General features: G+C 39.2%; 1 protein-coding gene across 2 annotated transcripts; it reads right to left on the minus strand.

Moving 5' to 3' along the window:
- Positions 1-643: 643 nt before the first annotated feature.
- On the minus strand, positions 644-23,108 carry LOC115234991 (transcriptional regulator ovo-like). 2 transcript variants are annotated; one of them, XM_029806462.1, is made up of 10 exons: positions 21,546-23,108; positions 7,583-8,013; positions 6,449-6,926; positions 4,991-5,552; positions 4,534-4,805; positions 4,111-4,334; positions 3,625-3,762; positions 3,160-3,459; positions 2,789-2,947; positions 644-2,614 (listed from the first exon to the last, which is right to left on the minus strand). In XM_029806462.1, exons 1-10 carry the CDS (start codon positions 21,697-21,699, stop codon positions 2,498-2,500), a joined length of 2,835 nt encoding a protein of 944 aa, XP_029662322.1. In that variant the 5' UTR covers positions 21,700-23,108; the 3' UTR covers positions 644-2,497. The 2 variants fall into 2 exon arrangements, with proteins under 2 accessions (XP_029662322.1, XP_029662323.1); XM_029806463.1 differs by having other exon boundaries at positions 4,132-4,334; positions 21,546-23,107.
- Between the last annotated feature and the right edge of the window lie 269 nt (positions 23,109-23,377).

The raw sequence follows: 23,377 nt of genomic DNA on the forward strand, positions 1-23,377 counted from the left end.
CTATATTAGAGCGAGAAAACGAGTGAAATATGTAACATTTCATACGCCATTAGAACAAGAGATGTCCATGGAAATGAAGAAAATCGACTCTCTGATTATTTTTCTAAACATTGACAGTTCAAAATCTATTTTTCACTAATAATACAGTGCAAGATCAGTCCATCTTGGACTGAAGATCTTGTCCTATTCTGTAACTTGTGCTCAAAAGTAACTTGAAATTTTTTTCCATTCCCCAATGCCCCGATCAAAGATAATGGAAGATTCATGACGCAAATCGCGATCGGAGAAATCACACTCCTCTCGATAATCGCGACGTCAAGAATTCCATTTTTCGCGCGCATATTTACCCATCGAGTCGAAAAGTAACGTAACTCGCCGTATATCTCTGATAAAAAAAATCATCCGTATGATAGCGCTCTTTTCCCTCTCCTCGGCTCACTCGCCGAGGATGATCCGCATTCCTGAAACGTTCTATCCGAGTCTTTGGGTCTGCTCGGTATCGCGCCTCCGGCCCACTATTAATATTCCATCTAAAATCTAGATATGCAATTGCGTTTAACGGTGTGTAGTTGTATGTATGTGTTTTGCATGCGCACACGCACGCATCGACGTGTGCGAATGAATATATGTATGTCCTGTTGGGGATTTTATTAAATATATATATGCCTACTCTCTGTCTATACTATCAGTGTTTAGAAATATAATCCCAAAGAGAGGATAACTAAATTAAAATTTTTATTAAATAATGCAACATTTTATATTTCTCTCATTATAATAATTAATTTAATTTACCTTCTTTCAGTTGAAAGGCGTCTCAATTCAATAATAAAATCACTCATTAAATTAACAACAAAATAAAAATGTGAATTTTAATTACAGTCGATTCTCTCTTTTCAAGTGTTCTAAAAATCAACAGTTTTCTTCTAAATTAATATTCTTATAGACATAGAAAATATATATATATATATATACACACATATTTCTATGTCTATGAGTATTCTATTCTCACTATTCACATTTGCCTAATGTCGCTATATTAGAGCGAGAAAACGAGTGAAATATGTAACATTTCATACGCCATTAGAACAAGAGATGTCCATGGAAATGAAGAAAATCGACTCTCTGATTATTTTTCTAAACATTGACAGTTCAAAATCTATTTTTCACTAATAATACAGTGCAAGATCAGTCCATCTTGGACTGAAGATCTTGTCCTATTCTGTAACTTGTGCTCAAAAGTAACTTGAAATTTTTTTCCATTCCCCAATGCCCCGATCAAAGATAATGGAAGATTCATGACGCAAATCGCGATCGGAGAAATCACACTCCTCTCGATAATCGCGACGTCAAGAATTCCATTTTTCGCGCGCATATTTACCCATCGAGTCGAAAAGTAACGTAACTCGCCGTATATCTCTGATAAAAAAAATCATCCGTATGATAGCGCTCTTTTCCCTCTCCTCGGCTCACTCGCCGAGGATGATCCGCATTCCTGAAACGTTCTATCCGAGTCTTTGGGTCTGCTCGGTATCGCGCCTCCGGCCCACTATTAATATTCCATCTAAAATCTAGATATGCAATTGCGTTTAACGGTGTGTAGTTGTATGTATGTGTTTTGCATGCGCACACGCACGCATCGACGTGTGCGAATGAATATATGTATGTCCTACGTGTTTTCTTTGTAATTCAGTATCAGTCGTCATAGAGAGTTCTAAGATTTCATTAAATTAATGTTAATTAACCATACAGTTAATCCGAATTAGCCATACAGTTAAAAATACTAAACTATAAAAAAGATATATTCTAAAAATAATTAAAAAATTCAGAACATTGTCCGAAAATATTGGGTAGAAGCGAGATTTGTAGCGTTACAAGTCCGTTCAGAAATTCTCTGCTCGACGCATAGAAAAAAATTCGCGACGTGCTATAATTATTATAATTTAGAAACGCGCGGTGTATTATATACGTTGGTTGTTTTATTTTAATATATGAAAAATTATCTTCTAGATCGCTACGGCGAATACTACGCGTATACTAAATTCTTTCTCAAATATTTATCCTTTTTCATTGGTACCATCTTCTTTAGAAAACTGCCAGAGAAAGAGAATAACGCACGAACTTAATCATACAAGTTCTAATGTAAAAGAGAAGCTATAATACAACAACCGAGCGTTCAATTGCGCAAAATGTACACGATTTAGCGGTCGTTATTACCACGGCTCTCTTACTCTTTTGTCTTATTTTTCCTTCTCCTCGTCTTTTTCCTCTACCCATGAATTTGAGGCGGCGGAATCTAATTGATCGCACAGATCCTGCACGATCTGATCCTGTCGCGTTCGGACTTCGATATTCGCGTGTTCCAGTGTCACCGCTTTGGGAGCCACCTGCAGGTACTTTTTCGCGCGACGTCACTCCCTTCGTCGACCTAAACTTCGAAGAGATCCAGCCCGATCGATCGACGTCACTCGCCAGGTCGCCGGATTCATTGATGATGGATTCAGAAGCTAGTCGTGGTCTGTTGGTGCGTCGCCTTGGTGCTCTTCGAAACCGTCTCTCGTCGCTCCGCGAGGCCGCAGCTGTCCGTGTTCCGCGAGTCCCGTTGCAACAGGCCACCCTGAAGAGTTACATCAACAAGAACAATTTCGTGTTCTTGAATACCGCGCTGTGTATTTTGTTTTGATCGAGTATCGAAGCCTCCTTATATCAGACCGTTGATTAATCTCAACGTGCAATCTTCTACTTAACACAAGTTTCAAGACTAATATTGTCTTTACGCGTCTGTGCCCACCTGGAGCAACATATTGGCGAAGTTACTATTGGTGAACTTGAAATGCCGCTTGTCGTAGAACTTTAGTAGCGCCGGACTATAAGGATGCTGTTCCTTCAGATGAAGATAATGCACTTCTGGCTCATGCGTGGTATGTCCGCATTCCTCGCAAACGTACATCTATCAACAAACAAAATGCAAATAATTCACGTTTAGCTTTATATTTCAAGACGGATTAGAATGAATCCGACAAAGAAAGAAAGAAAGAGAGACTCGTGCAATACAAAGTAATACAAACATTACAATACATATATAACAGATTGTTCTGAAGTCTTAAAGAAAAAAACAAAATTTTATAAAGAATTAAATTAAAAAAAAAAAAGAAGATTTACCTTCGCACGTCGTTCTTTATAGGCATACTGATGTTGAACACCATGGACCTTTTGGCCGTGACTTTCCAGAGAGCACCTTTGCGTGAAACTCTTTTCGCAAAGGAAACACTTGTAAGGTCGCACTCCTGTGTGCGTTCTCGTATGCCTCTTGAGATCGAAAGTATCGTTGAAGCCCTTTCCACAGAATGTGCAAAGATAACGCTTCACATCGCTATGACACTTCATGTGACGATTAAGAAGCCGCTGGAGACTAAAAGTTTTGCTGCACACACGACAAGTGAAGCGATTGGGATCGTCATCCTATTAAGCAAACAGTCAAAGAACATTTCATTGTAACGGCTTCTTATAATCTCGCGGCAATATATGTGATTCGATACATTTCATTACATCACAACCATGTCTTTAATAATGACAATTGCATACATTTTACATGCAAAAAGATAGTTCATAAAATACTCGTGTTACCTTGGTAGGTGGAGTTCGATTCGGTCTCTCTTCATCTCGATTGACTCCAGGTTGCCTTTGACCCTCGACGGCTAAAGGATTTTTTATGCCGTGACCCCCGTTAACAAATTCTAGTTGACAGTCATTCGGTAAACCCAGCTGTGAACCGATAAGAAGACATGTTAATCCAAGGTTAGTTCCTCGAAGCAATTGGAAGACTGGTGACATCGGATGAAGCACTCAAATTGATTGACATTGCATAACATACGAATAAGAGTGGCAATTAAACGAGCTACTCTTTCCACATTATATATGGTATATACCGAGTTGCATCGGCACGATTATCCGCGAACTTATTCAAATGATTCGATCGGAATGTGGTTCAAATAATTTGCGGATCGATCGCGAGCAAACCTGAAGGAAGATCGAATCAGTTCGATCCCGCTTCCGGAAGATAATTTAACGCAAAGATATATGCTTTTGCCTGGATCAATTTGGGTCGCTTACCCTTTGTTGAAGTACACCGACCCGTTGCGAAAGAGGTGGCTCCCCGACTGGTCCAGCGGTTTGCGCTGCGCCCACTGTGGTGGGTGACACGACCGGACTGTGCGCGTGTTCCGCTAGCGCACACGACGGTGAGGTGCCGGATGAGGTACCGTCCAGAGAACAGCTAGCAGTACCGGGACTAGGCAGACTTCCACCCACGCTGCTACCAGAGTCCAACTCTAAACCTTTGAGATTAAAAAATTGAACTAGTTGACGCAAAATTAGTCGTAAATTGACGAATCTTTAGCGAAAATTTTTCTGCATTATCATATTTGAATTTTACTTTTTTTTTTGCTTTTAACATAAGAGAAAGAAATCGATTTAGGTCTCTTAAACCAATGTATCCCTATTTCCCAGCGATTGAGTAATATTGTGACGACTCACCATTACTGGTAAAATTCAATCCGGGGCTTAAAAGCCCCTGATGCTGCTGCTGTTGCTGTTGTTGATGCGGCGACGCGCCGGTTTGCTGCTTCTGCTGTTGCAGTTGCACTTGAATTTGCAGCTGTTGATCTTGCTGGTGCTGCTGATTTTGATTGACATGCAGTGCGAGTTCCGGGCGTTCCTTCGGCAATGGCTGATAACTTGATTCTCCGCCCGCATAATTCAAGCTCGCGAGTTTGGACGCGTTAAAGTGTTGCGGAGTCGTGTAGTGTCTGAAAAAGGCGATCGATACACTATTTTGTAATCTACTTTGATTAAAATTCGTGCGGTATTCGTTATAACAATGTTCGATTTTTAAATCGCTGCACGGATGAAAGCAAACGACAAATCATCGCAGACTTAAACTATGATTAATTTGTAAGCGAGAGTTAATTCTCATGGTAGTTCAGACGCTCACCTCGTATCAAAGCCTCTGGTCAAGGCCATGCTATGCTCGGGGAAAGGATCAACGCTGGGCTCGACGGGAGTGGTCATCTGACCGGCATCTTGACCGATTCCGCTGCTGCCAGTCGAGGCGGGCGAATGCAACGATTCTTCTAGAAGATCGCTGCTTCCGTCCTCGGTCTGCAACCTGGGCAACAAGAGGTCGGCGGCATCGCTGAGGCTCTCCAACAATGCCGTATGATCGGAAGGTGAACTGAAGGTCAGGGTACCGGTAGTGAATTGCAACGGGTCTACCACAGCGCCAGTCACCATATCCACCATCATGCCCGTGTCGGTGACGTCGTAGGAAGCATACTGGCTAGACAACAAGTCCGGTTGAATCTTGTAAGCTCCCAATTCCTCATCTTCCTCCTTAAACGTCAAGCCGTAGGACGCGCATACATTTGCACAGACATTTTGAAGGAGAGAATACTGTTTACCCTCCTGCGCATTGTACTGTGCGTGTTGAGAATTGTCCTGTTGACCGGTATCGCATTCAATCCCGACCGCTGTCAATGGTGTTAGATATGCATTTCCTGAAATAATAATAATACTAGTGAGTCAGGAGAAGTTATTTAATTGTGACAAAGATTATTTTCTAAAATCTCACATTACCTTATTTTAATAAATTTATGTGAAATAATATAAAATTTTTTTTCTATACCTTACCAAAGGTAATTTCTTCCATAATGTGATATCTCTCGAAACAGTTTTGATATAAGGCTCCAAGCTTCCAAGGACGTTGTAATAAATGGATTAATAAATTCTAATAATTGGATTTTCAAAGTAATCTATGTAAAATCTTGTAAATATAATAGCCAAAATAAAAATAACAGTACAGTAAGAATACAAAAAGATAAAAATAAGTAAAGAGAATGTACGCGATAAATCGAATTATAATACGTCTAAACGAAGGTACCTCACGCCGGGAAAAAAGTATATTTATTACTTCACGAGCCATGAGGAAGGAATCTACTGCGCACCGTACGTTCAAAATAAAATTGAGACGATCGACTACAATATCACATTAGGAAGAAGTTCAAGATGGAAAAAATGTAAACTACACTGTATTGAAATATTAAAGTTTGTTGATTATTTCAAAAGCTAGACAAAATAAATATTTTGGTATGTATTTATGGCCGGTAAACGATTGAATCAAAACATAATTGAAACACGACACGAATTTTGCGAAGACTAGCGTTAGGAATTAATATAATTATTTTATATAGTTAGCAAAAAAAAATATAGGAATAATCTTTGAAAGATTCTAAATAATGATATCGCGAATTATCAATGTTAGTTACCAACCCGGCAATTATGTTACAAGTCAAGTATCGGCCAAACATCATTAATCGTCTTCTTCATGCGCTATACAAGTGTAAAATGTCAGAAAGAGATGAGTATATTCTTTTTACATAGAAAAAAAGAGCACCTTGAGCGGTGTTGTACTGATTGGCAAAATTGGCGAGATTATTGCCACCCTTGAGGGATTCGTAGAACGGTGGTAGGGATCCCGTCGGCGGCGAGCTCGGTCCGTAGTTACCGCGACCACCGTTACCTCCGGGAGGCATGCCGCCCGCACCCGCGCCGCCACCTACGGCACCGCCACTGCCGCCGCCTCCGCCCCCGCCGATCATCGCTCCGTTTCCGCATCCGCCGATGCCGCTGTTGGACGGCGAGGAATTACCGCCACCGCCGCTGCCACTGCCGGAGGAACCGCCGTTACCCGAGTTCGAGGATCTGCCGTGTCCCGCGGCTGCCTGCACCGCTGCCTGCGAGCCGGACAGTTTTACGGCCAGCAAAGATCTCGTGATGGAATTGCCCGAACTTCGCGATGCCATTGCGCCATCGCGGCACTTTTCCTCGTCCTCGTCTTTCCGCTTCGGCACGGCGTAGTCGATGGGCTGTTCCTGAAATTATTATCGATATTTCTCTCGTGCGTTTTTTATCGCGCGCAATATTTCTGTCGAACTTGCATCATTTTTTTTTTTTTTAAGTCATGTATGAATTACAATACATTATGACCGTGGATTTTCATAGAATTAATAAGCTTTCGTTCTTGAATATCAAAAATATCAGCGTGTGCAAGAAACTGCTCGACAGGTTGCAGGTTAAATAATGTTAAGCATAATCCCGTGCAATATTTTCTCCGCTCTTTTTTATCCGCTTGGTCACTATACATAATGCATGAGACGCTACGAGGATTGTCAGTCGAGGTTAACGAAGCGTGACTGCATTAGTCTAATATAGGAGGACCTTTTTGTCGACATATTTAAATATCTTTAACATTAATCATATATATATTTTATATTAATATTTATTTATAAGATATTTATTATTTTTTGAACAATCATGAAATATATTAGCTTTAATTCGGTAGTTACAACGTGTAACTAGCTACTGTTACCACTCATGGACGCTAAGCGCGCGCGCTTTATTAGTTAGTTGAATTTAAAGAAAACTGAGAGACGCGTAAATACGTAGTCACTTTAGACACGACCCGTTGTTTTTCCAGCAAAACGACAAGGTTCATTTGGCGAATGTAAATTTGCAACGCGTAATTTACCTGCTCCGGCTCGGGTGCTCGCACCGCATCGACTCTCTCGATCTCGATCTTATTCCCCTCTTTTCTAGAAGTGGATTGACCTTGCGACGGCACCCTCTGGATAACCGAGACTCTGGTAGGTGGCTCGACACGGGGCGCTTTCGGTGGCGTCTGCGGCCTCGGCAGAGCGATTCTTTCCGACTTGGACAGGAACTGGGGTGGATCGTCCGAGACTATCGGCGGGCTGCTGTACTCTTTACGTTCCGCCCGGGTGAGCACGTGACGCCTGCTGCCGTACGGCACGTCACCGCCGAGGATGCTGGAAATGAATCGTCTGGGTGGCGGGCTGGTCGTGTTGCTCGCCGGTTGCGTAGGCGGCGGCGACGACGCCGGACTGCTACTGCGTAAGGATTCCGGGGTCGTTGCACGGTCATCATCGGTTTTGTCGCGATCTGGAATGAGAGAAATGCAAATCCTCCTTGAGATATTCCAACACTCATTTTAACAAACTTATTTTTTCTCAAGACTTTTATATATAGTTTAATGGAATATTAAAAAAAAAATAAGTTTGTTATAAAAATATATATAATATATATTTATAGTTCAATATCCTTCTCTTGCAAAATGAATTTTTGTAGAAATGCACTTGTGGGCAAGCTTGTGTGCGTGTATACATCTATAATTTATGCAAGCTTGCATTGATTAAATCAAATATTAGCATGTTTGATAAATTAGCATTTCAATATGAATAAATCATCCACTATGATTTAAAGCAAGTATAAAGAAGAGAACAACTTGGAGAGTATCGGTATAAGGTATGAAAGAACAACGTGACCTGTTACACTGATTCCCACATTTGACGATGTACGGTGCGCAATAAAATGAGGAATGTGGTTAAACGACTTTTGCGTATCTTCGTTGCGCGTCAACGTAATTATATGCGTGAAAATGCACAGATTTTGAGCAAACTTTCCAAGGTTCGCGGAATCTTATTATTTTGCAGCGCGACATGAATTTACATTCGGATGAAAAGACGGCGAGAATTGAATCTCGATACGACGCGGAGACTGACGGTTATAATCGATGACGGTTACTTGGCCCGTTTCGTGGTTGAATTTACGAGCAACCTTGAAGGATTCGACGGTACCGTATGCCGCGTCCTTCGCACGTATACATGATCTCCCGCTTCTCTCCTCCAGCAATTTTCAGCGCCGCGTGTTCTGTACATAATCACGATAAAGTAACCGTTTTTAACTAACACACAGTAAGCGATAACCAAGATACAGTTTCGTCTCTCACCGTTGGTATTTCTTTCTCGCAGCGAATTGGGATATGTCTTCACGAGTTATGACATCAAAATTGAGAAACGATTTCTACATTTGCGCAAGTAATCTCTTACGAAATTATTTCAGTATATTTTCTAATTAAAGTAGAAAATGTCATTGGATTTATCGTCGATGATATATTAATAAATTTATTTTCCAATTAAATTTATTTTCCGTTACAATATAGCGCATCAACGGTTTTATTATTTTTTATTGTGATTCTAATGGGACGATATGTCATTGGAGATGCAAGATATACGGTTTCTTGACTTTGACATCGAGTGCTCGCTGATGAAGCACGAGGACACTGTACGTGCGTTGCAATCATGTTGTTGGAGCGACAATCAGGAAACTAACTACGAGGACGCAAAACGAGTCTTACTGAGGTCATGTACATTATGGAAAATACATCGAAGAAAGGAAAGACACTTCGCAGATTTTCTCAATCTTCTATCATATATGTATATTTTGATATTTTCTTTTATTCGTTAATAAATATCGAAAGCATTAAATGTTATTGCATTCGAGAACAATAGCGTAAATAAATATTAAAGACAGCATCTTAATGTTCATATGCATGGGCGCGTGATTGAAGATCATGAGAAATTGTAAGAAATCATAGATCAAATGGAATAAACATTTTCGAATCAAAATGATCAAAGTTTGCGTCAAGTTGCGGCGAGGAATGTAATCTCTCCCGGTATCCTCTACCTTTTTCGAGGGATTTAAATTTTTGTTCGAGAGACTCGTCCCTGAGCTCGAAATCTCAATTGGCGACGATTTCGACCTCGAAATTACAAGTTAGACGAGGTGCCTAACGATATCTTTACGCAATCGCTTGCGTCACAACTTGCAAATCCTGAAGGTAACAGCTACGGTAGCGGTGAAACTCCAAAATGGCGATTCCGTTCCGTTGATCGGGCAACCTTCGGTGCCGCGCGCGCGAAGAACCTTCGTGCGTGCGTGCGTGCGTGCGTGCGTGCGTGCGTGCATGCGTGCGTGAGTTCCTCTAACCAAAACCCCCTAACAGGTTCGGCCGCGCTATAAATACCTGCGGCGCGATCGTCGTGACCGGGGTACCGATGGTACGCCTTTGCCTATCTTCGACTCTCTCCCACTCGGATTCTCCATCTCCTGCTTATTCTCCGGCCTCGTTCCCCATTCGTCCGTTCTATCTCTCTTTCTCATTTTTCCTTTCGCTTCTCTCTCCCCCTCGAACAGAAAGAAAGAGAGAGAGAGAGAGAGAGAGAGAGAGAGAGACGGAGAGAAAATGAAATGAGAACCGGTACATCGAGTTGGAATCGAGAGGAACGGGCTTGCTCGCTGAGCAAACTCGAAGACGAGAAGAGAAGAAAAGATCAATCGAGAGGATCGGAAAATCCCGGTAAATCGGAATCGCAATACTGCTATAATTCGCAACGATTTTACAAATAATGATAAATCCACTTTTTTCTTATGATTCTATCTATCATTCCTGACAGATTGTCAAAATTATAAGTATCTTTGTTTTAATAAAATGAGACAAGCCATAGTTCCTCCTTTTATTATCATGATAATAAAATGTAAGATATATAAGATAAGATATAAAAACAGCGAAATATATTTTATTGTCATTAAAATTTTGAGGAAATTGACTCGATTTTCTTCGATAAACAAAGATTTAGCCTGCGTCGACTAAAAGGATGCAAAAAGATATTAAAATGAATGCGCTTGTTCGCGGAACAAAGTGCCCAAAGTGCCCGAAGTGCCTTGAGAGAAAGAAAAGATGGACACGCTCGACTCGACTCTGAATCCTTACAATTCCCACAACGCGAAACCCAAGAATGCGCGTTGAAACGAGCAAAGTACACTTCCTCCGCGCGAAGCCGTTGCCATTATTGCTAGTCAAATCCATGGTCCGCGTGACTTCCGCATTTGCGACTGAATGTTGAGAGTCCAGCTTCAAGATTCGTATAAAATAGGAATAAGCATTCCATATTTAAAATCCCAATTACGCTCCATCTCAATTCTACGCTTATAAATGTGAGAATTGCACTTAATTGCTTAATTGCTTAATTGCAGAATCGCACACATTCGATGTTACATTTGGTTTGCCGAGCCCGAGTCTTTAGCTGTCGACCTCTCAGCAACGGTTATCGGCGGTTTCTCAAGAATGACGATAAAACACGCCTTATGACGTTTACGGCAACCCATAAATATCTCGCGCAGAGTTACTCTCTATAGATATAGATATAGATATACATATACATATACAACGCGTCGATTACTTCATCATCCGATACATTGTTTCTAGTTTGTATGCAGATAGGCGTGATAAACGTCTGATCGGCGAAGGCGCGCGTTGCATTAACCGCGATGTTGTTGTAGCCGAAAGGAAAGGAAAAACCTGAAAAAAGGACCCGAGAGAGCAGGGAGCGGTCGGTTGTAAGTAGGTCGGCTAAGCCGCGGCGTTTCGTTCGTTGCGATCAAGCAGATATTGTCCGCAAATGAAGGTATATAAGGCCGATGGCTGACGATGCATCGCTCGCGCCCCGACAACAGAACTTGCAACAGGATCTCGTCTGGCCACTTATCTGAGCGCTTTATATCGTACAACACACACGGCGGATTTTTTTTCTCCAATATCGCGCCTCCATCTCGGTCTTTATTGACGTAAAGGTTCACATCTCGATTTATTTTTTTTTTTTTTTCGATAAGCTTGCACCATATAAAAATTATATTATCATAAATATATAGTGAGTCTATATAGTAAGTAAAAACATGTTTCGTATTTCTTAAAGTCCTTTCAAAAAGAAAAAAATTTTAGCTCTTTTTTTTAACTTCAAAATTCTTTTTCTTTTTCGTAAATCTGATATTGTTAATTAATATCATTACATTATTTTATAGTATAATGTAAACTTGATATATATATATATATATATATATGCGTCGAGAGAAATTATGAAGACAAAAATGCTTTGAAAAAATCGGTTTGGTAATTGCGAGAATAATAATTAATATCTTAATTAATTAATATCGTTGTTAATTATTATCATTACATCATTTACAATAATAATATAAACTCGATTTATAAGCGTTGAGAGAAATTGCAAAGACAAAGATGCTACGGAAAAATCGGCTCGGTAATCGCGAGAAAATGCGACGTCCATGGCCACGCGCAGCCCGACGCGGTATCTGCGTACGTTTGCGTAGCGGTACCGTGCGTGGGTCGTCGCGCGCGGACAACAAGGTGACACCGGTATACGCGGCCACTTGGTCGCTTTACGTAATGGATAGTATTCCCTCCGCTTTGTCATTTATATATACACATATATATATTGGCGCGTACGTTTCCGCACTTTTCCATTTTTTAAACTATCGGTTTCAACGAAATGTGGTTTTCTAAATATGCTCTGCGCGATTCCTTTCGCTTATGATAGGAAAATCAAATATTGACAAAATTTGTCACGCAATTTGGCATATATATATATGCGTCGAGAGAAATTATGAAGACAAAAATGCTTTGAAAAAATCGGTTTGGTAATTGCGAGAATAATAATTAATATCTTAATTAATTAATATCGTTGTTAATTATTATCATTACATCATTTACAATAATAATATAAACTCGATTTATAAGCGTTGAGAGAAATTGCAAAGACAAAGATGCTACGGAAAAATCGGCTCGGTAATCGCGAGAAAATGCGACGTCCATGGCCACGCGCAGCCCGACGCGGTATCTGCGTACGTTTGCGTAGCGGTACCGTGCGTGGGTCGTCGCGCGCGGACAACAAGGTGACACCGGTATACGCGGCCACTTGGTCGCTTTACGTAATGGATAGTATTCCCTCCGCTTTGTCATTTATATATACACATATATATATTGGCGCGTACGTTTCCGCACTTTTCCATTTTTTAAACTATCGGTTTCAACGAAATGTGGTTTTCTAAATATGCTCTGCGCGATTCCTTTCGCTTATGATAGGAAAATCAAATATTGACAAAATTTGTCACGCAATTTGGCAAAGATCGAATGTCATATGTATAGTAACGTGTAATTGATTAGAGAAAGATATAGAAAATTCTAAGATATATTGTTCTTGTAAAAAATATATACCGTTCACAGTATATATATATAATTTAATATTTAAAATTTGAATAAAATTAAATAATTAAAGAGTACAATCTAAAACAATATAGATAAATGCGATTCAGATATATATTTATTGTTATATATATTGTTGGAGGATGGAACAGATATTTCACAAGAAGATTGCTGTTCTCTCTCTCTTTCTCTCTCGGCTCGATATTTCTCATCTTCGTATATATGTATGTGCGTGACTTGATATTATGTTATCTGTAAGATCGGAAGTACACACACCCCTTTAGCGCGATGCTTCGCAGACTTAATTTGAGAGCAAATTGTCGGCTCGCTTTGTGTGCGCAACTTATCCAAATTACACTCGTCTCGTGTGGTTTTTATCATCATCAATAATCATACACAAGAATTACTCGCGCTTCCATGTTAACGGATCAAACGCATCGAATCGATATACGCATCGTGTATGTGCGAGATCTGAGCTTCCTAGAAGCTATGAGAGACACGATTATACATCTTGCTAACGCTACGCTTCGGAGAGTCCTTTCTACAGCCGAGCGGTAGATCGAGGCGTTAACCGACAATGGAACGTTTGACCTTGGCACTCGGTGAAAAGTTGCCAACGAAAAAATAATTTGCTTTTTACACCGGATAAGCAGAAACGAGGGGAGAGAGAGAGAGAGAAGAGAAGAAGTGGGGGAAGACCGACGTGCAACTCCGACGTGACCAGTCGAGTCTGTCATTCTAATGACAAAAATCACACAATGTCGAGATATATATAATCATCTGGTTAGAAAATATTTGCCACAATTAAATGTGCTTTGTTTCGTCAAGTATCGGAAACGCGACACATTGAAATGTAATAAAGTATCGATAAACGCATCATTTTACAATCTTTTTTTCGTAGTCAAAAATTTATATATTTAAGAATAATTATGTTATTATTAATTTTTAGTTTTAATTAATTTTAATGATTCCAAAACTTTACTTTCTTACTTTAGTTTGAGTTAAATCAATAGTTAACACAATAGTTTGAGTTAAAATCTCTTAATGCTTTACGACAAGCATTATGATTTGCATATTCGAGATACTGGCAATCATTCATCGTGCGATATACGTTCTTCGCGATGCTAATAAAAATAAAAGTCTAAAATCTCCCAGCAATTTCTTTCTCGTTTCAGATGTAACTGTCCTTGCACAATAAAATTGATAGTATTGTTTTTTGAAATCTCATCGATAACTATCTCACGGAAGCGATGATAAAACGTGGCGATAAATAATATGCTACGGGACTCTATTACTGTACGCGCGTCATCGTTATCTTGCGATATCAACTGTATACGCAACTATTCGCATGATTCAACAACGATTGTATAACGAGTTTTTACATAATGAGCGTCTAATTATCTTAGAAATTACAAATCGATTTAAATCTCATCCAAGTAGATCAAATCTTTTCGTCCGCCGACGCCGAAACGAAAACAAAATGTAAATAAGATAATCGAATGCACATATGTAAATATATAGTGAGCGATATTACACACACACACACACACACACACACCAATAAAATTTATGAAACAAAAAAACGATTAAATAAATCAACAATATCCGCACCACAAAAAAAAATTGTTCTTTTAAATAATTTTTAGTGTGGGAAACAATGCGTGCTATTAGTATAATTTTATTCCCCTCGAATTAAAATATTAACACTAAAAGAATAACAGTGATTAAATTATCTTGAAAATCTCATTTTCATGGCATCAAAATTTTTTTCAAAGAGATAGCGCGGTATCGTCGAGATTGAGCGGTGTCATTCAATTAATCATTGTTAGAATACTATTTATCAGACAAACACAGTTATTTTTTGCAAATAACGATGCAGTTGTAGAACAAAAATGCAAAATTATCTATATAGATAAATTCGAAAGAGACATGCAATCAAATTTCAGAATTTAGAGCATTATTAAAATCAATTTTTGTAATAAATAAACAAAATAAAGATTTAAAAAAACTGGGAACGCGGAATCTGTAAAAATTAGCAAACGAATGCAATTTGAATAATTAAAGAAACGTGTTGTTATGGAAATTAATTTTTTCCATCACTCTGAAGGAGAAGCGTGGTGCCCGCACACAAATCTCGCGCTTAATAATTGACAATGCAATACTATATGTAATAATTTGCATAGCTCGATGAGATATAGCGTTATTATCCGCAATCATCACGCTTGCAATAACTCATTGCCGCGAAATAATTCGTACCGATATGAGTATAGGCGTCTAGTATAGAGCGAGATTTATCGTGCTGAATGTTCTTTTCTTCTGCACTTGGCCCCCTTGCTTGGAAAGAATTTCGGTCACGGCCCTCTTGCGCCATTAGCCGTCGCCGTGTCGTACACTCGTCGTCTTTTGTGTGCGTTGTACATCTGGCTGTGTCCGTGCGCGAGACGACGATGACGACAACGACGAACGTATGCATCGAGTGTACCTGCTCGAGGCGCTTTCGACGACGAGAGCGGAACCTGTTCCTCGCGCGCGATGAGAAGTCCAGTGTCATTTCAAACGATGGACCTCGATATATCTGCGGAGTGTTCCGTAAGATTTGCGTCAAACCTCAGGGATGTATTATTCGACCGATGTAAGCAGGTGCGATTTTACGCTTGCAAAATCTTTCGTCCATGACGCGATTATAAAGAGTCAAATGTAAAATGGAAGAGAGCGTATAGCATTTTCAAAATGATATTGTATTACATAAAAGTGTAATTCTGAAATATAATTCTTTGCAAATATAGACAAAAATATAGGATATAGTTCTCCTTACATTATTTACATTTGTTTCTAAAAAGGTTTATATAAAAGCTATCATATATGGGATAAAAATAAAATTAAAATAAAAATTAAATCTAATCAATTATTCCGAAAAGATATAGAATATTTGGCACTTGTGGAAGGAACATGGGAAATTTGTCGGATATTTAATTTCATGCCTCCTTTTTCAACGTACGTAGCGTCATGGTACCGCGAAGACCCGTATCCCTATGCGTACGCACACATACATATACGCGGGAACCCTATGTACGATTAGACATGCATGCACGCATCACGAGGCTTACGGGCGACGCATTGTAATTCGTCGCAATGACTGCACATCCTGGTGTACTAGCCTTTGCAACAGGTGCGCGTCACTGAGCGCGATTACCTGCGTGTCAACGACAGTTAAAGCTCGTATATATGCACTGGGAATGTAACAGTATTTATCTATATACTCGCACGGAAGAGACATATGACGCGTTAACGGCGTCTCTTTCAAGCCAAGTTTTTCTATTTTCTCATAAGCTCGCAAGTTTGTATTGTAACTTTGTCCATTTTTAGCAATAATCGTTGGAATGTCTTGAAATACTAATATAAGGACTTGGACTTTTTAGTTTGCTTTTTTGAGTAAAATTTATATACGGTAAGAAAATTAAATATATAGTGTTTCCCGTTCTTAACCTCATCATTTACACAGAATGCTTAAATAATATTTAGAAATGAAAATTCTAATATTTTAAAATATTAGATATGTCATGCTGTTAAAATTTGAAAGATATTATAATTATATACGAGCACGATGCACAATTTATACGACCAATTGTGTGTGTGTCGGTCTTATTGACTCCCATCATCGCGTCAAATTTAACGCATTTCACATACATACATACACACACACACACACACACAGATATAGCAATCCTTTTTTGGTATGGCTAACAAGTAGAATGAGCGTGCGTCGCACTGCAATTGCATAAAACGCGCGCGTGAAATACATCGCGCAGTCCGGGCTCCGGGCTTGATCCAGAATGACGCTGCGATCGAGAAACTACCGACGCGAAACGCATTAAAATTCTAGTGCTGTAGTTGTTAGGAAGAATTATACATACACGGACAAAGAATTTAAGAAAAAGTTACACACGCGTATAACGCGCCCTAAAAATAGTACAAGTGTCAGTGCGTTATTAAAAAATATAAATATAAGTAATGTATGTCCAATTATAAAAAGATGAATTTGTTTTTACGAATCTCGATTATTATAAAAAGTGTAAACATCTCGGAAACATCCAGTTTGTATGATAAATTAAAAATTAAAAGGAACTGATTTTGCATCCAATTAACATTCTCGTATATCCAGACACGCATGTTATTGCGTACCAAGAATATTTAAATTTAAGAAATTCTATGATTTGTGATAAAATTTTTCTATATGTACATATATGTATATATGTATTATTCTTTTCCTCTTATAAACACAAACAAATTTTAAAGGTATCAAATCAGACATTTATTACATTATTAAATATAATATTATTCGCAACAATATTAAAATATTTTATCCATAATTAAATGTATGAAGAAGGAGGGCCAAAAAGTAATGTTGAAAGAGATCGTGAAAAAGATATATATTTTAGATAAAAGGATTTTAAATTTCATAACAAATTCGGATGAATTCACAGTCGACGATAAAATCGTCGGGGACTCCAACGAGTTCCGTACTCTTTGTTGAATTTCTAGTCAGTGACTGCGAGATTGTGCTTATGTCCTTCTATCCGTACCCTACCACTCGTTGCTACGTGCCACAGCGAGATTCTAATGCCGGCACGATCGCCTTGGCCGTCGCGGAGACCGCGAGAGATCACTGACAGCAGGTTTATATGCTTTGCGTTGCGCAACTTTCGCACGAAACCGAAGGTTCCTGCTCTAACGGACGCGACAGGAAAGCAAGTCCAGTTGCCCAACAGTGTCATGCCAAATATAATCCACAAAACTCATTAACATTCGTGATAAAAGCAATCTATCGTCGCTATTTTAAGGCCACGGCCATGAATTCGTAAAAGAAATACGTCCAAGATTGCACGCTTATAGGATAGTTATGTCACGTAAGTCAGTTTTATTCATCAAGTGACATACATGAAACTTTGTGATCTTAAAGAAGAGAGAGAAAAAAATTTTTTTAAATGCAAGATTTTTGTATGATATGCGTTTGTTCAACTTTATTGTTCTGTAAAGAAAATACATCAATTTACCAATACATATATATTTAAATCCATATTCGAAAAACACAAAAATATTTGCTCGATGTTAAAAGAGTTCCATGAATATTATCATAAATTATATTTTCGGAAAAATAAAAAAATTGTTTTATTCAAAAACAATAATATATTTTTAATTAATGCACATCAATTTCCAATACACTATTAAATATATCTTTAAAATTCTATTGAATATTAGCTAGAGATTTTTAGATGAAAGCTTCATGTATTTCAACACTCTTTTAACAGAAAAAGAGTTAAATCTCTTATGTTTTTTATCTCGAATTATCATTCGAGGAAAATTCTGTCCCAACCCAACATTGAAGCACGTCGCATTACTTATGCGAGCATCAAAGTCTCCGTTCCGGCGCGCAGCGTGCATCGGAACGTATACGTATATTGGCTTGTTCATTATAATACAAGCGAGAGAAACGTTACACGAATGATGTAGCTTTACGAATAGCTTGCGTGTACACGTCAGTGTATTCCGTTTGATCGCCAACGCGGAAAAATGTAAATAAAGATGTATACAATCGCGAAGAGACTTTTACGGCTCATTGCGCGCGTGAATCTTCGCGTCAAAGATAACAATATTTATTATCACATTTCTAAACAGCCGCCTCATACGCGGATGAGAAAAATACTCTCCAAATGATGCACGTTTAATAGATTGGTTTATATACGCGAGTCGTAAAATTCGAGAGACGATAAACTACTTAATTGGATACTGATACGTTAATTGAGCAGCTGCGTCGGTCAAACACGCCATGCGAATAAATAGCGATAAAATATTGAGACGGCCGAAAGGCCGGAACGATAAGTTGGGAATGATGCACGCGGGCATACAAAATAATCGTTTTCGCGCGCGTTAAATATAAATATTTATAATTAACATATATATATAATTAGTGATAAAACCGCGCACACCGATCGGGAGAGGAACTCGTGCACCTGCGACGGGGCATAGTGATCGCCGGAGTAAAAGGCCATCGACACCGCGTTTCGCGCATTATTCGTGCTCTCGTGAGCGTGGCAACCTGACGCAAAACGAGAATCAGAGGCTGTCGGGGCGGGCGGAAAGCGAGAGGGTAGCGAGGGGGAAGCGAGAAACAGAAAAAGATGAAAAAAAAAGGAATGAAGGAGAAGCTGCTCTCTGTTCGGTCACTTTCCTAAACCAGTTTTAGGACTACATTCGGTTCCCACCTACTACTCACTATACCGTTGTAAAAGTACCACCCTGGATCGACCTCGACTAGACAAACGCCCGAGGACTATAATAGCCAAACGAAAAATCAGCCGTGAATTATGTAACGAAACTTAAGCAGCGAGACGCCCCATCGCGCACGCGTTTTCACGCAATCGTCACGTTATACTGATTTATCTTTACGACAACTGTAAATGAGGAAGAAATAATTACACATACTCGTAACGATTTACGATAATAGTTATATATGCGCTTGAAAAAAAGATTAGAAGATGCAAATAAACGAAGATGAGAGACAAATATTTCGTCAAATAGACGAGTATATATCTGCGTTCAAGTGCATCTTTCAGAAATATATTTCGATACAATACATCCTTAAAATAACGTTCTTAATTCCCGAAATCGCTATGTCATTATTGCAAACTCAGCCGACTTCGATACTACTAATGCGTACATTAAATACGATCGTCGTGCGCATATTTGCGGCGAGTACAAATTTCAATTGCGTTTACGGCCATTTAACTCACTATACCGTTCCTCATCGGCGCGGCTGGCAGGATAACCGTTGCTTCGGACGAAACCGTTCCTGCGACGCGAACGTCATTATGCAATTGCGCGCGTGCGTTCAGCGCAAAGCAACGATTCATATAATTAACTGCACGTGTTGTACACAAATACGCGGACAAATGCGCTAATTGTCAAAGGTCAGTCGTTACTCGACGCCGAATGACAGATCGGCGACGAGAATTTCTTTTTTTCCTCCTCGATGTTGTAACTATGTATTGCTGATTATGCCAAGCTATTAGTGGAGAATGCCCGGTAAATGAATCATTAAATAACATTACGGTGAAGAAAGATATTCGCGCGCGCGGTAACCGATAAAGGGATATCATGGAAATCCCACAGATAAAGATAAAATTAGCTTTCCACGGATGCGAAATTACACGATTGAGATGCTTGTGTGAGGAAACCGTCCAATTTTTGCAAAGATTGAATATAGCGAGTCAAAAATAGGCATATGCGAATAATTAGCATAATGAGCACGTTAATGGTTCACGAAAGCAAAAAACGCGCAACTGCGCGATAATGTCCCCGGAACCAGGTATACAAATTGCAATCGCACCTGTATGCCGAAAGACGACCGCACCTGCGGCAGAAGTGTAACATTTTAGGGTGCTCTTCTCTCTGTCTCTCCCTTTCACTCCTTTATCTTCTTTTTTTTTTTTTGCTCGGCAGGTTACGGCGAGCCGTAACGAGAGGGAAGCCACAAAGTTGCATTTGCACCCGGGCCTCGATAGTTCGACTTATCAATGGGCTACATTGAGGAGTAAACTTGTGTCGAGATCCATATCTTCATTTTACATGCAACGGCTCCGCGTATGAATTCGTAATGCCAATAATCGGCATGCCAAATTGCCGGTGTACGCAACACCAAAAAAATGAAGATAATTGTCTTATGCGCCTTATTAATCCCTTTCCAATAATGACGCATTTCAGATGCGTCATATAGATACACGAGAGCTTCTTCACCGCGATTTAATACGTACTCCCGGCTATTTATCTCTTTATCACAGATATATTCCTAATGTAATACGATCGTATTCATACATTTTATAATGCATCCGATTGATCGATTCGATTAATTCGCTATAGCAATTGAACAATTTTATTTCTATGCAAAGTCGCAGAAAGACCAATTAGAACTTTTAAACATTTTCTTTTTCATTACTCTAATCTAATCTAACAATATCTTTGTCTCCATTTTGCGTTTTTTTTTTCTTTTTGGTATTCTGCAATCCTAATAATAATTTAATTTGCCAAATTTTCATTAAAATCTTTATGTTACATTTTTAATTTTAAAGTGTAATGCAAACTTTTCTTTTAGTTCGTGATATAAAAAAGTTTTGTTTTAATCAATGCAAGAGAGAGAGAGAAAGAGCTTAAACTTTTATATAAAAATTTTACGACAAATTGGGGATTGATTATTGACGCACGTACAAACTTTTAATTTTAAATCCATTCACAGATATTTAAAAAATTGGAAAAAAGACGATGCTAAACGCGAAGGAAAAATGTGTAGTTCAAAGAACTTCCCGATCATTAAAATGTGAAAAACTTTAGATAGATTAGAACCGGTGTAATTTCGGTGAGTTCAATTTTAAGGAAAAATAGATATTACAATCAATATCAATTATATCAATCGATGCAGTTTCTAATAGCAATTCCAATTCTGTTGCCAAATATACGTAGAAATCCTCAAAATTACGCCGGTTTCAATCTTCCGTTTTAATTATAAGTAAAATGTTTTTACATTGATCCTTGTTGACTATGAGACTTAGCGGCTCCGAGCTGCCAAACGGGCTGTCCTTGCCGCTGCCAAGTGGTGGGCTCTTGCTGGTATGTTGCGATTCCAGCAGCCGCAACTGCTGATGCAGTCGGTTCTTGATCAAAAAGATCTTTGGCATCGTGACCTGATGTTGAAAGCGATGCACGACGTTATCACTTACACTGCCACTACATCGAAGTGGGGTAAGCGAGCTTCGCTGTTACGAGTACAGTCAAGATCGCTCGCGACACAATGAGACGCAAAAAAAAAAAAAACGCGCAAAGCGAAACACGTCTCTGTAACGATCACAAAAGTATCATGCTTAAGAGTACTTAAAAAACGCCGGCCAATAGAAGATTATAATAAAAATTGTTAAATCCACCTGTGATCTCGCGATTGTAGATTCATCATTTACCTTGTCTTTACTTCACGTCACGGAGAATCATCGAGGATCTACATGAATGAATTCTAAGCTGAATGTGAATAGATCCACACGTGGACGCAAAGAACTCTTTTTCACAAATCAAATGACAGGTTCACTGTTCAGCAACCCGATTGCCGGAAGCCCGAACAGGGCCCAGTCAAAATTTTGATGTTCGATTAAAGTGTCACTCGCGAACTGAATTTTTAACCGGTACTCGTATAGGTACAGGATACCTAGGTCCATACACGCCTGTCACTTCCTGCACTCGGCGAATTTACAGTTATCTTCTCGACAGCTCCGTTTCCAACAGGCAGCACGAATCGACCGTAAACTCAACCATGAGGCCTCTCGTAAGCTACTGAATCCGTGAGTGTTTAGCTCAGTAGTGCAGGCCCCGTACTCTCGGCCTGTTCCTCCCTACTACATCCCAGTCCCTCGACCTCCGCCCCTCGCCCCTATCTACCTATCTACCTGAGCAACGCGCACGGACCCCGTTGATTTCTTCGTCTCCCACCATCGTGACCGTCAACTGGCCCTCCTTCTCATCCCACCATAAGAACATAAGCCAGCCAGCGGGACTATTCAGCCTGCGATCCTCCGAGATGAAAACCGCTTCTCGCGCATGCGCATAACGGAGTATTGTACGTGTGTCACACACGGTATATGTCCTGAGAGCGCGTGCGCTCGCAGAGCCCTCGTTTTCTTTCTCGTTAGGAGACTGCATTGTTTCCTTCTTTCTTTCTTTTTCTTCTTCTAGGGAAACTAGTTGTTCCGTCCCTGGTTACACCTCTTGATCGAATTAGCGTTTTACTGTTGAACGCGTTTCCGGGTAATCAATTCTCTCCTTCTCTAGCCTTCTCATTCTCGTAAAAATCATGAATTAATTAATTTTTTTTATTTTATCTTATTTTCATACTTATTAAATTACTTTAGAGCAAAATTAATTTTTTTATCGTATATGTCTATTCAAGAATAAGATAGATATTAGAAGAATAAACAAATGCATTATGAAAAAATTTGATTCTCCAGCAAAGGAAAATATATATACTAGTATAATGTTTGTGCAGGCATTGAGTATCTACAAGACCAAACATTTATTTAATCAATTTCAATCTAGAACAAGCAGTGACATGAATTATATCCAGCACCTGTTCGAGGGCGAGAACGTTTACGACCTTCTTCACGGGGGAGGGATATTCGGTAGATGAAATCTCGAAACGTGATCGAAACGCATTCCTTTTCACGATCTTGGAAATTGTATAATACATATACGATAAAATTTGAGTTTAATCAATATATGAATAAAATTATATGATTATATGATTAAATGTCATATGCGTGATAGTGTTATATTATATTTATACAAATATTCAGAGTACAATCTATCTTAAAT

This window comes from Formica exsecta, unplaced genomic scaffold (assembly GCF_003651465.1).
Source record: "Formica exsecta isolate Colony F162 unplaced genomic scaffold, ASM365146v1 scaffold21, whole genome shotgun sequence".
NCBI lineage: Eukaryota > Metazoa > Arthropoda > Insecta > Hymenoptera > Formicidae > Formica > Formica exsecta.

What these genes read in the sequence shown, in the direction of transcription:
- LOC115234991 (XM_029806462.1), bottom strand. Translation starts at nt 21,699, where the DNA reads ATGCCAAAGATCTTTTTGATCAAGAACCGACTGCATCAGCAGTTGCGG. An exon ending in ATCGAACTCCACCTACCAAG is followed by an intron (nt 3,460 to 3,624) that starts GTAACACGAGTA and finishes TTTGCTTAATAG; the next exon opens with GATGACGATCCCAATCGCTT. An exon ending in ATAAAGAACGACGTGCGAAG is followed by an intron (nt 2,948 to 3,159) that starts GTAAATCTTCTT and finishes GTTTGTTGATAG; the next exon opens with ATGTACGTTTGCGAGGAATG.